The 12,971-nt window shown below is 44.7% G+C and overlaps 1 protein-coding gene across 3 annotated transcripts in view; it reads right to left on the reverse strand.

The window, feature by feature from the left end:
- Fez2 (fasciculation and elongation protein zeta 2) overlaps positions 1-12,971 on the reverse strand; it is a 40,598-nt gene that overhangs the window by 1,737 nt on the left and 25,890 nt on the right. Inside the window, exons 6-8 of one of the 3 annotated variants that reach the window (XM_006984840.4) lie at positions 6,680-6,760; positions 4,446-4,521; positions 1,568-1,633 (exon numbers count right to left, since the gene is read on the reverse strand). In XM_006984840.4, coding sequence (XP_006984902.1) covers positions 1,568-1,633; positions 4,446-4,521; positions 6,680-6,760 — 223 coding nt within the window. The remainder of the gene's footprint in view (positions 1-1,567; positions 1,634-4,445; positions 4,522-6,679; positions 6,761-12,971) is intronic. The other 2 variants (XM_006984841.4, XR_006067332.2) reach the window with 2 other exon arrangements.

The following is a 12,971-nucleotide window of genomic DNA, read 5'->3' on the forward strand; positions in this document are numbered from 1 at the left end:
CAGCGTGGACCAGACAGGGCTCAAAGACAGCCAGTGCCCCGAGTGGGAGGGCAGGCCCAGGAGTGGGGGCACCCACCTCCCCGAGTGGAAGGACGAGATTTACAGTAGTGGTCCTAGGTTTTCAAAGTGAAAACTCCTCTCCTCCCACAGCCCTGTTCCCCGGGCTGCAACATCCTTCAGAAGCCCCCGGCTGGCTGTCCTGGCAGAGCTCTCGAGACCCACTGTAATAAGACTGAGACGTGTTCTTTATGTTCGTCTCCTTCCTGTCACATCCAGGACAAACCTCAGGGCCATCCAGCTTTAAAACCAACACTAGCACAACACAAAAGCAAACGAAGGCATCAGGTACAAAAAAAAAAAGGGTCATTAATTTCGTAGGGAGAAAAGGCCATCCATCAGAAAGAAAAACAAAACACTTTTAAACAAGATGCTGACTCAACCCTTTCCACCCGTGTTCACCGCTGGCAAACGGCTGGCTGCTGTTGTTACACATCAAGTCCCTACAAATGATATTCTGCATCCTTCACTGCGAGCCCCTTCTATGAAACTACAGCTGAATAAAAAGTCCATCAGAGACAGCAGATGTCTCAGAGGTCACAACACTTTTATCTCCTGCTAACTGGTGGAGGAGAGAGGCCAAAGACAGCAGTAATGAGAAGAGCTTGCTCTCCAAACCCAGACTACGAGATGTAAATTCTGTGCCGCTTTCAAATCCGGCCCGGGAACAAACGCTGCCCTTAACAATGAGCCAGGGCCCAGCAGCCACGTTTCCTATAACTGAGTCAGCACTCCAGTCCCCTTGGCTGAGGACGGACTATTAACATTTTTGCCCTTTTCTCAGCAAATGAGGCCTGTTATCTTAGGACTTCTTTTCCCTCCTCAATATCCCCAGCCTGTATGATCCAGATCGTGTGCTCTAATATTTACAGCCCACATCTCACTGTTGAGAAATGTCGCCTTTCTCCTCCCCTTCTCTACCTGAGACTTTGGTCTGTTCTGTGCTCCCCTTGGCAGTGTCCACAACTTCCCCTCCACCACCTGCCCTGACAGATCTGTCCTTCCTTTCCTGTTGCCCTCGAGGTAACAGACACCACCCTTCCCAAGCTTCCAGGACCATTATGTCCATACCTGATACTCAGAATGAGTGGACATATCTTTTAATTATTTTTAAAATGTATTTATTTTTTGAAGCAGGGTCTCACTATGTACGCCGTGGATGCCTGAAACTCTCTATGTAGCCCAGGCTGGCCTCAAACTCAGAGATCCACCTTCCCTTTGCCTCCCGAGTCCTGGGATTAAAGGTGAACACCACCACACCCAGAGCCCAATGTCTTTTTAATTCTCTCCTCTAATAATTCCTCAGCTGTGGGAATACTTTCCAGCCCAGGATCTCAAATAGAAGCTGCGTTCTAGCCCTGATGTTACAGTCATCCATCAGCCGCCTATCTACCGTCACTGTACATTAACAAAGCCGTGCGAACATTTTCTTCTGTCAACAAGAGGATACATTTCCTGATTAATCACAGCTCCTCAGCCACCGCTCCCACACCGTCATCATAAAACTCACCTTTCAGAATATAGTCAGTTAACAAGCCTGGAACTTTCTCGCTGTCCTCCTTCATGGCCCGCAGAACTACAAAATAAGAAAAAGACAGTGGCGATAACTCAAGGTTCAGGTCAGATGATGTTTAATCTCAAAGTTGTAGCCTCAGTCCTAATGAATGATACAGTGTAACTGAGCCACACAAACTACACATAGATTCTTTTCTCGATAAGGGAATACAGTGAAGAAGTGAGATTCATCTCCCTGGTTTAACGTTCCCAAGCCTGGAGGCAGGAAAGGGGCACTGGGCTGTGTGCGGAGCATCTGCTTTGTTCTAGTGGAAGCTGAGAAGTGAAGAACGGTATATCGTGCGCTTTGATGAGCTGTGAACCCTCAGAGGTCCTCAGAACTGGAGGACCTCCTGGAGAAAGGGGAGGTTAGCTGTGCTCTCCAAATACAACACGAGTCAGATTTAGAGAAAGCAGTTAAAGAGCAAATGAAGAAAGACCTAAGAAGCAACTCTGCATCTGGTGGGCTCTGAACACCTTCTCCGCTAAGGAAGAAGATGAGGAGATATCTCATAAAGATTCACAACTGGACCTTCACAGTTAATTTTTCCCCTGGATGTATGAGAAGACTGCACGGTGTAACCATCCAATCAGCCGTGTGGGGTTTTTAACCCTGGCTCCGCCACTTCTCTAACTCTGAGTAAGGACTTTATCACCCTGTGTACCAAGTTCCTCATCTGTAACCTAAGGGTGATAACTAGGTCTGTCTCAGAGACTGTATGATGAGGATCCAGCTCCTCATTACATACGGACGACATAGACAGTGACTTCCGTTAAACACAACTACTGTAACTCTCATGACTACTATTACCACGCCAGTGACTCCCTTCCCACAGACTTATGAGGAAGGCCACACACCCACAAATGGCTTTTGTTCTGTGGTAGCAGCAGAGGCCCTGTGGTCCCCAAATGTCTTCACCAGACTTTCACCAACACTTTCCCTCATCTACTGTCAACAGCATCATCACAGCTGTCTTAGAGTGGACATTACTCCGCTGCCCAAAGATGCCCAGAGATTCCCAAAATTGTGTCCATATAGGAAAGCAGCATCTAAGAATCATCTAAGAACGTTCTAGGGATGCAACACTCTAGGGGACTGCAATGACTTTGGTCTTGCCCCCGAGCTGAGGTGCTCAGGGGTTCAATAACTCTTGTTTTTCTGAGCAGTATTTATGTTCCCTCCTAGACAACCATTAGGCTCAGCACTGCCACTTTCAATTAGGTTTCAAACTTTTTTAACTTCTCTATAAAAATCACATTCCGAGGGCCAGTGTCATTGGGGTTGAGTTGCCCAAGACTTAAGAGACTCAGCCCCCGTAATTAACCGTCTTCTGTGATCTTGGACACTCACAAATTTGCAAGCTCTTGCTGAAGATGAGAGGACTGGCCACCCAGCTGAGCTCTGGCTTCTTTATCTTAGACTGACTGGCATCACTTGATTTATCTCCATCTAAATATAAGACTTTTTATGTACTGTTCACCATGGAAAAGAGTAAACAGCTGAGGTTAGCAGGCAGCCGAGGGGCCAAGAGGGAGCCGCTGGTCCCCCTCCGGCTTCCCACCCATGTGTCGCCGCCATCAGTATCCACCCACGCGGTCCACTTGCATGTCCTTCTGTAAGCAATTATCACAAAAGTTACAATTAGAAGTAATCTAAGTAACAAATCTAATCCTCTATACTTTGTTTGTCTTGAGACAGGGTCTTACTCTGTAGCCCAGGATGGTTAAATCTCATAATTTCATGGCAATCCTCCTGCCTCAGCCTTCTCAGTGCTGGAATACATATGTGAGCCACCATGGCCAGTGCTCAATCCCTTCACTTTCTTTCTTCTTTTTGTTTTTTAGTGAGATTTGAACAGCTGTTTGTTTGTTTGTTTGTTTGGGTGGGTGGGTGGTTTGCTTACATGTCCATTTGTGTATCATTTATGTGTCTGGCAGCTGTGGAGGCCAGAAGGGCCGTCAGATTCCCTGGAACTGGAATCACAGACAGTTGTGAGCTGCAAACTGAACCCAGGTCCTCTGGAAGACAGGCCAGTGCTCTTAACCACAGAGCCCAAGCCAAGCTGATTATGACTTACCCCAAATCATATGTAATTTATTTGCTACAGGGTAAGCTGAGAAAATATTTTTATCCTAATTTTCCAATGCTACCAAGAAAGAGAAAGTGACTTCCAAGAATATCCCTAAAAATAAAAGTGACCAGATTTCTGTGGCCTTTTATAACTACTCTAAGACATGCTTAATACATCTACTTACTAATCTCACAAACCATTTTAAAATGTACTGCCACACACATGTGGAGTACCTTTCTCTGCTATATTCATTAATATATCTACAGTGCTCAGAAAAGGGCCTGGCACACAGCAGGTCCTAGCAATGTTTGCTGAGTGAATGCATGTTCTTAAAATCTCCCTATAACTAACACCTCTGGTTTTCCATTCACGAGAAGGTGGGGTGTTTACCCTAAAATCTCTAAGTCTTTCCTATTCAGCCACTAAAGTCACATAAGACCCACAAAGCATTTTATTTGTTGACAGACATGTTCTCATATAAGATGATGGAGATTCAAGTTACATGTTTTCTATTTTTAAAAAATTAGCTCACAGATAATTCAAAAATTAAGAAAAAATTCAAACAATGAACACCAGAGTCAGCACTACATTTGACATTATAGTTATTCATTTCACTGTCATAAGAATAAAGGATGCCATCCATCATTTACCAGCCTCCACTGACAAAATAAACAAAAATCAAATCTAGAAATGAAAACCAAGAGTTTCGGAATCAGCAAGAGTCAAAGGAGTAAGCAAACAAGTAGATTTGTCTCCGCTCACTTTTTGTTAATATCTGAAGATCCTCGACAGACGGTGGGCCACTCTTTTTCTCATAAGGGATGACTGTCGTCAAGTACTGCCAAGGTAAAGGGGGGGGAGAGAAAGCATCGTTTAGGCCTGAATACATTCACCTTCAAAACAGTGCAGTTCCTAGACGGCCTACTCTAGATCCCGAACAAGAGCTGGTTTGGAGACGAGCGCAGGGCACAGGCAGCAAGTCCCCAAGTCTGACTCTTTCCACTGGGGCCCATTTTTCTCCCCAGTTCTCCCCGCTGTGTGTGAACCTCACAGCAACAGCAACAACCACCTCCCCGTGGTTCAGCCCTTGACCACTCCCCAGGCTGAGGTCTGAGGACAGTTGGCTCAATGTGCTCGTTTGGAAGGTAGAGTCTTCCCTAGCATTCTCCCTGCAAGTTTTCAACACAGTTTCACAACAGTTAGTAAGCTAACAGCATAGTTTCAACAATACTATACAATCGATCATTTCTGGCAGTCAAATCACTCCCTTTCAGACCATTCTTATTCTGACTGAAAGCCACGGTCAAATGAATAACATGACGACATTTCAGAACACAAACCAGCTTCTTCTAGACATGAATAACAAAGACTCACTTCCCCAAACAATTACTGAAACATATAATTAATATTTAAATGATTGTGTAAGTATGCATAAGTGATTTTGGATATTAGAGAGGAGAAAAGTAAGAAAGAATGGCCTAAAAGGTAAATGAATAATAAAAATAATCTCCCAATTTGTCACAAATTGCCCAGCCAGTTCACTCCCTCTAAAGGCTCATGATTATCACACTTGCATCCAAAAAGAGAAAAGAAAATCTCATGAAAGCATGTTCTAGAAATAACTGTCTAGAATCTTCTATCCTGGAGTTCAGGGCAGTTTGCAAAGGCTCACATAGAAAGTTGGTGCCCTGGCCAGTCCTTGAGCTTCTTCAAGCTTGTCCTCCATGTTCGTTCTCAATTCCAACTCTGTTCCTAATCCCCATGGACTGTGTGAGTCTATAAATAAAATAACTGGGCCTGAGGTCCAGACAGTCGGAAAAATGCGCTGTTCCACTTTTTTAACCCGAAGTGCCTCACAGCCTTTCTGGACTAGACTTCTCCAGGTAAGGCTCAACTCGACAGCCAAGTATGTTTCTTTATAAAAATGCCCATAAAAGACGGGCATGTGCCCACCGAAGATTTCGGTCACACATCAAACCTGAAGCATCATCAGGAATCTATGCCATGGCCGTGGGCCCATCTCCCCATGAGTCAGGTCGGTTTGGAAGCTATTTTTCCTTCCTGCGGGTTGACAGAGGTAAGTGGCAGAGAACAAAAACTGGGATTCAACCGTCCCCATGGGGCCTCTCTCTCTATCAGCTGGGAATGGCAGTGCGAGCCTGCCCTCTTTAATACCAGTCCTCGCCCCCGAGTGATACACAAAAACCCTCTGTAGAATCACCAGGCATTTGGTTCTTTGGATTCAACTGCCTACACGTCCCATTGGTACACCTTCTTCATCATCCAAGACCTAGCCTATGAGAGTGTCTTTCTTCAAATGGAGTTTTCAAAGAGTGAAAGATAATTTCAAACACAAGTCACCAATATATACACTTCCCATGTTTGTGACCCTCCTCTGAATTATGCCGAACTGTAAATACAAACCAAGTCACTTCACATCGGATTGTACAGGCTCATGGCATATATTTCTGTATACATGATATTGTTCCTCACTTGGCCGACAACTGAGCTGGCTCACCATACATGTGTAATTTCAGATACGAGAGGTAAAATATACTCTCTGCATATTTTTTACCTAAGACTCAATAATCTCAAAGATACCGACCTCTGGCCACATTCTCCTTAAAATGAGATCTTCTTTCCCAGATTTTTATAAGTAGAGTATCATGTTCACCAGTTCAGCTGTCTCCACAACCAGCCCTTTCCGTGCATGCAATCCATTATGTCAGTATATTAATATCTATTTGTTAGAGGTGGGCATGAGAAACTGGGGCCCTGAAACCGGCTTAAGAATGCAATTAGTCAGGTGTCCAATCTAAATGCTCTTTCCCCCAGGGGGATCCTGTTCATTATTGGGACTGCAGACATAATGAACCTGTGCTTCTCTCCTTTAAGCGGTGGTCTTAATAAATTAGTAAAAGTGCCAACTTTCAGGGCCCACACAGACAGAGAAAAGGAACAAGCAGAAGGAGAGGCAAAAAAGGATAATGGAGCACCTGTTTCTCTCCACCTGAGTTTCCAAAGGTGTGGCGGAGGCCATTCTGAATGACATTTGAGATCCCTTCCATGCTGAAGCGCTAAAGGCAGCAGTGTATGGCCCAGGAAGAAAAGGACAGAGAGAGAAGTTCAGAGACTTTTAGTAGAATGTTCCGTGATGATTTTCCGTGCCCAACAGTGGTTAGGAAATGCCACAATTACTCATTCTCATAAAGCAGACGACATCATGCTGTTTAGAAACTGTTTGTGCTTCCATGCCTGTGAGTCCAATGCAAAACCCACCATACCCCCAGAGATCTTCCCTGGTGTAACTAACAGATCTGTTCCCGTTTCTTATTAAATGTCAGCTGTACACACATTTTATTTAGCACACAATTTTTAAGATACCTTTGGACACTGTTTACCTACATTTCATCCCAAGACTGACAACTTGATCCTGAGTAACGGGCCTATTCTGGGCTCAAGTTCACATCATACCACGCTCAGTTTGGGGAAGACAAAGCTAACATTTGGCAGATGAGCATGCTGCCACCCAGGGAGTCAACTGTTCCCACTCACTCTCCAGGCACCCGCCACTGCCTTGATGCCGAAAGAAAATGTGAACTGGAAGATGGCATGTGCTTCCTGGGGAGCAGAATGGATCCCATTTTACCAGCTGAGCACCCCAAAACTTTTGTGAAGACTATCCACTCTGTAGAAAACAATTTCAGCTGATTTCTCCCAGAAACCTCCACGAAGAGGTCCTAGAATTCACTGCACTCAGATGAGACTTTCTTTTTCCTGTCCGTGACCTATCTTGGTTTGTAGCCAGCCTGCACAGTCACATGCATGGTAAAAAGGGCCACTGGTACCTGTCTAACAGCTGAGTCAAAGGCAGGAGAGAGATTCTTGCAGCATGACTAACTAAGGGAAAGGCTCCTGAGAAGGAAGCTGTCCTCTGACTCACCGGATGGTGCCTTTCCCTGGAATTTCAGGGGGAAAGTTGAGCCAGTCAACACTGAAGGAACAAACTTCAAGATATTTTTCCAGGTCCCAAGGAAACCACAGCAGTTGTCTCTGCTCTCATAAAATGTATACACTAGAGCAAGTGATCTCTAAGTGTGACCCAGGCACAAGTTAGGAGGCAGCTGAAATTCTCCTAGAGGTACATGAGCTCAAACACCTTCATATCATCAAGACATGATCTTTTCCTTAATTACTGTTGTATATTCATCGTGCATCGTTAGGCTTCATGCCATTTCTTTCAAGTCTATCACGAACTCTGGCCGTATACAGCACTCCAGTTCCCTCAGTCTGTCACAACCTACAGTGTAACATTCCGAAGGACGGACAGCCTGCAGAAGCAGAGCTGAGACGCCTGTCCTTCAGTGCCGCTGCACGGCAACAAGACTGACAGGAACACACGCCAATGACATTTTCCTAACCAAAAGCTTTCAAGTTACATTCTAGGAAAACTTACCGTTTATATAAGAATTAATCATTTAACTCTGGCACTTTGAATGAATTAATCTTTTATTAGTTTTAATTTTTAATACGGTAAATATTGATCAATTTAATATGTATGAAGTAAAGCCCTCTGAGGCCCTCAATAAATATTATCAAAAAGCCTGAGAAGTACAAACAGGGTTACCCCTCAAGGAGGCAGAGACTGCTTCTGGCCCAGCCCCACCAGCCCAGAGCACTGCTGAACCCCAAGGGCACCCACACTTGTCCTGTGGGAGTTGTTCAGCACACCTCGCCTTCTCCACCACTCTCCTGCCCAACCTGTTCCTGTTGGTGAGAATCAATTATCTGGTCAAGACACTTCCACATGACACATGGCTCCTTACTCTGCTGAGAATATAACTTTTGTTTGTTTGTTTTTTGTTGTTGTTGTTGTTGTTTGTGGATTTTTGAGACAGGATTCCTCTATGTAATAGCTTTGGCTGTCCTTGAACTTGAATTGTAGACCAGGCTAGCCCCAGACTCCCAGAGATCCATCTGCCTGTGCCTCCTGAGTGTTGGGATTAAAGGCATATGCCACCACACCTGGCTAATGATTAATTTTGATGGAAGAGATAATTTTTACAATAAAAACCTACAAACAGCTAGTTTTGAAGATTCTTCACATACCCCATTGTAATTTGTTCCCTGTTTTCAAAAAAGATTATCCAGAGAGATGACGTCACAGGCTCCCACGTCAGCAATAAACACACTAGGAACTGATTTTCAAGTAAACAAGTCAGCTCCTTATTTAAGCATTCTACAAAATTCATTCCCTTGGAAAAGCACTTAAAAGAATGCTTGTTTCAGTCTGCACTACATGGCTCCATTTTCTATGGAAACGCTAAAGCTAGGTAAGAACTCAGAAAACCTCAAGCTGGACAAAGGAGTCAGAACGCACCTGCGAGAAAACTCAGGTACAGTTCAAATTCATTAGCTTTATTTTCCCAGTCAAAACCTAATTAGGATTACTGAAGGAAAAAAACAAACAAAGCCAAACAAAAAGAAAGTCCATACACATTCATAAGACGCCTGTGTAGTTTCAGATTTCCTGTTGAAATACAGACGTGAGCACCACTGGACTATTTCAGTTACAAGAAAGTGAGGGATGATGGTCACACCATCAGAACTCTAGCCTGGTAGGAAGAAGTCAAAATGCAACCACGGGGAACCCACGCAGGCTGGAAAACACAAGCCCGCCCACTGAGGCCAGCCAAAGACGATGAAGTCCAAGTTTCCCAACAAAACCTCGGCCATGCTGGCGCTGGCAGACACAGCCAAGGGCACCCAGCCCCAGAGCACTCCACAGCCAACGGCCAAGCCAGAGGAGCAAGGCGGCACATGGCAGGACCCTACTGCACTTTGTACCACTGGAAAAAAAAAATCATCTAAATAGACATTTGAGAGACTCTAGGGACACAGGGGTGTGTGTGTGTGTGTGTGTGTGTGTGTGTGTGTGTGTATGTGTGTGTGTGTGTGTGTGTGTGTGTGTGTGTGTGTGTGTGTGTGACAGAAAGAGACAGAGACAGAGAATACACAACACAGAACCCAAGAGACAGAAAGAGAGAGAGAAAGAACACAATTAACAGATCTGGCTGAGAACTGAGTGTTCTAGCTACTATGAATGACGGCCTCCCTGGGAAACTGAGTCACAGTTCTCCCCTTCACTCATTCCCACCCTTTTTTTCTACGGGCTTTCTCAGTGACCAAACCCTCAACCTACTTTCCCCAGAGTTATCTTCTTGAACATTCAAGTCCAAAGACACTTCAGATCCCGGTGAGACTTCCAGGAATCCCTGTCCGCCAGTTCTTTTCTCTGGATTCTTGACACCACATTCTTGAGTATCCGACTGTCCCTGCCCAGTGTTCCCCTGGGTTCCAATCCCATTTGGGTTTTTCAACTGTTACACTCTCTGTGTGTGTGTGTGTGTGTGTGTGTGTGTGTGTGTGTGTGTGTGTGTCTGTGTCTAAGGATAGGTCTTGCTACACTGTCCAGACTAGCCTCCAACTCCTAGACTCAAGCATTCTCCTCCTTCAGCCTCTGAGGGATTGGGACAACAGGCACTTGCCACAAGCTACTGTGCCCAGCCATTAACGATATTTGTAATGGGAGATACAGGGCACAATATCTGAAGAAAGGTAGACAGGAGTGGGAGCAGAGAAAGATTAAGTCAATTTTTCATAAATTTTATGGAAACACAGTCACCCTTATGTCCCTAAAAGCACAGCTTTGTCCTCAGCATAAGAGGACCTGATCAATGTCCAAGGCTCTGTCCTAGGGCTCTCTTTCTGTATGCTGTGAATGTGCTGCTCTGATTGATTGATTGATATATAAAATGCTGATTGGCCAGTAGCCAGGCAGGAAGTATAGTATAGGCAGGATAAGCAAAGAAGAGAATTCTGGGAAAAGGAAGGCTGAGTCAGGAGACGATGCCAGAAGCAAGATGTAAAGTACCCATAAGCCACAAGCCATGTGGCAACTTATAGATGAATAGAAATGGGTTGATTTAAGATAGAAGAACTAGATAGCAAGAAGCCTGCCACGGCCATACAGTTTATAAGTAATATAAGTCTCTGTGTGTTTACTTGGGTCTGAGCAGCTGCAGGAGCTGGGTGGACAAGGAAAAACTTCAACGACTAATGGTGCCCAATGTGGGGCAAGAGTTTTCACCTAAAACCTTAAAAAGAAGATTCTAAAACGGAGCTAGTTGTCTCTCTCAAGTTAGTGGCAGCCTACAGGCTTGAGCTACTCTATGGCGGCTTCCTGGCATGTGGGCTTGACCTACAGCATGGCGGGAATGAGGCGTCTACAAGCCGCACATTACACTGCATGGTGAATTTAGCTTTGCTAGTACAGACACAAAAAAAAAAAAAAAAAAAAAAAAAGGTTTCTGGGCTACACGCTGCTTTGATAAAAGCACAGACCCACTGCTTCTGAGAGTTGATGGTACACATGCTCCCAGACCCAGAGCTGGCACTAAACATAAAACCGCCATGTTGGGAAGCTGAGATGGGCAGAGCCAGCAGCAAGTGCTGCTGTTTCAGTTTTAGTAATCTGCAGTTTAAATCACAATATGACAGATTCAGATGGAATAGTTTACAATGTGTGTAAAAGTGTATGTAGGCTTGGAAGAGAGACAAAAAAGAATACATGCAGCTATATGAGGAAATAGTTTTAAAAAATAAAGTCTTTAAAGAGAAAATAAAAGCAGTATAAAAATAAGCCACGTAAAGATGGATAATACACAGAGAATCTGGGTTATGTTGTCTTTGTGATTTTTTTTTGAGGGGGGGGGGTTGAGACAGAGTTTTTCTGTGTAGTTTTGGTGCCTTTGCTGGAACTCACTCTTTAGCCCAGGCTGGCCTCGAACTCATGGCTCTGCCTCCCAAGTGCTGGGATTAAAGACGTGCACCACCACTGCCTGGCCATCTTTGGGATTTTTAACTGCAGAAAGATATTTGATTATAAAGGCTGCTCAGTTAAACCAATATGTATATTTCAAAGGTGCTCTATAGCAATTCCCACTCATGCTAGAAAATACGTGCAAAGTTTTACACGAACCCAGGAGTCACATGCCAGTCAAAAGTATCTGGAATCAGAAAAAGAAATGTTTTTTTTTGGTTTTTTTTTTTTTTGGTTTTTCGAGACAGGGTTTCTCTGTGTAGCTTTGCGCCTTTCCTGGAACTCACTTGGTAGCCCAGGCTGGCCTCGAACTCACAGAGATCCGTCTGGCTCTGCCTCCCAAGTGCTGGGATTAAAGGCGTGCGCCACCACCGCCCGGCCAGAAAAAGAAATGTAATGTCGACCTAGGCAGAGAAAGGCCAGACTCAAAATCAGAGTTCTAGGTCTTCTCCCTGCTCTGCTAGCTCTACCAGGACTCACCTACTGAGGCCTGCATCTTCACCAGGAAGGAGATGGTCAAGAGATATAATCCGAAGGACTTCTGATTTTAATATTCTATGAATATATGAATTACCTCAACCAAAAAGATACATTATTTTTAAGGAGGCAAATCAAGTCAAACTACACACACGCACAAACACACATGCACAAACCGACCATCAGACAACCAAAGTGTCCACACACACACAACTGTGCACACACAAACCAACCATCAGATACAAGTGCCACAGGACGCTGTAAGTGTTCCAGGGTACCAGCAGATGATGGTTAATGGTCTACTTCCAAGTCTTTGCTTCCTTAGGAGGACGTGAGTACGTTCTCAAGAGAGAGAATGGGTATCCTGCATCCCTCCATCACAGGGATGTCTATGTCACAGGAAGGGTTTGTAAAATTACCTGCCACACTCCAGGTGTGACACTCCTAATACCAGAAGCCAAAAGCCTCCGAGCCTGGAATTTTTTCACCATATTATAAGGCCTCTGAACTTCTTAGGTAGGAGAAAGAAAAATAACCCAGAAGGAATAAGCCATCTAAGTGTAAACAGAGACTGATGGCATGACGAGACACAAAACCATGGGTCAAAGGAGTGAAGTGTGGCATTGCGGAAGTTTCCACCAAGGGATCGAGCTTAGGAAATCAACGGGAGATTAACAAGGGCAGGCAAAATAATCTCCACACCATGATTTGTGAAAGGGCCAGCAACTAAGAACTAAAGCCCGGGCTAATAAAAGGAAGCAGCAGAGGATCAGTGAAGCAGAAGGGAGAGAGAATAGGTGAGCAGGGCAGGCAGGAACTAGAAGAACCTGGAAAAGAACTCCACCGAGAAACGATAGGCTCTGCCTCACAACGGCTCCATCAACTAAAAAACAAAAACACCCCAGTTTTGGAAAGCAAAATGTATTTCA

This window comes from Peromyscus maniculatus, chromosome 22 (genome assembly GCF_049852395.1).
Source record: "Peromyscus maniculatus bairdii isolate BWxNUB_F1_BW_parent chromosome 22, HU_Pman_BW_mat_3.1, whole genome shotgun sequence".
Taxonomy (NCBI): Eukaryota; Metazoa; Chordata; class Mammalia; order Rodentia; family Cricetidae; genus Peromyscus; species Peromyscus maniculatus.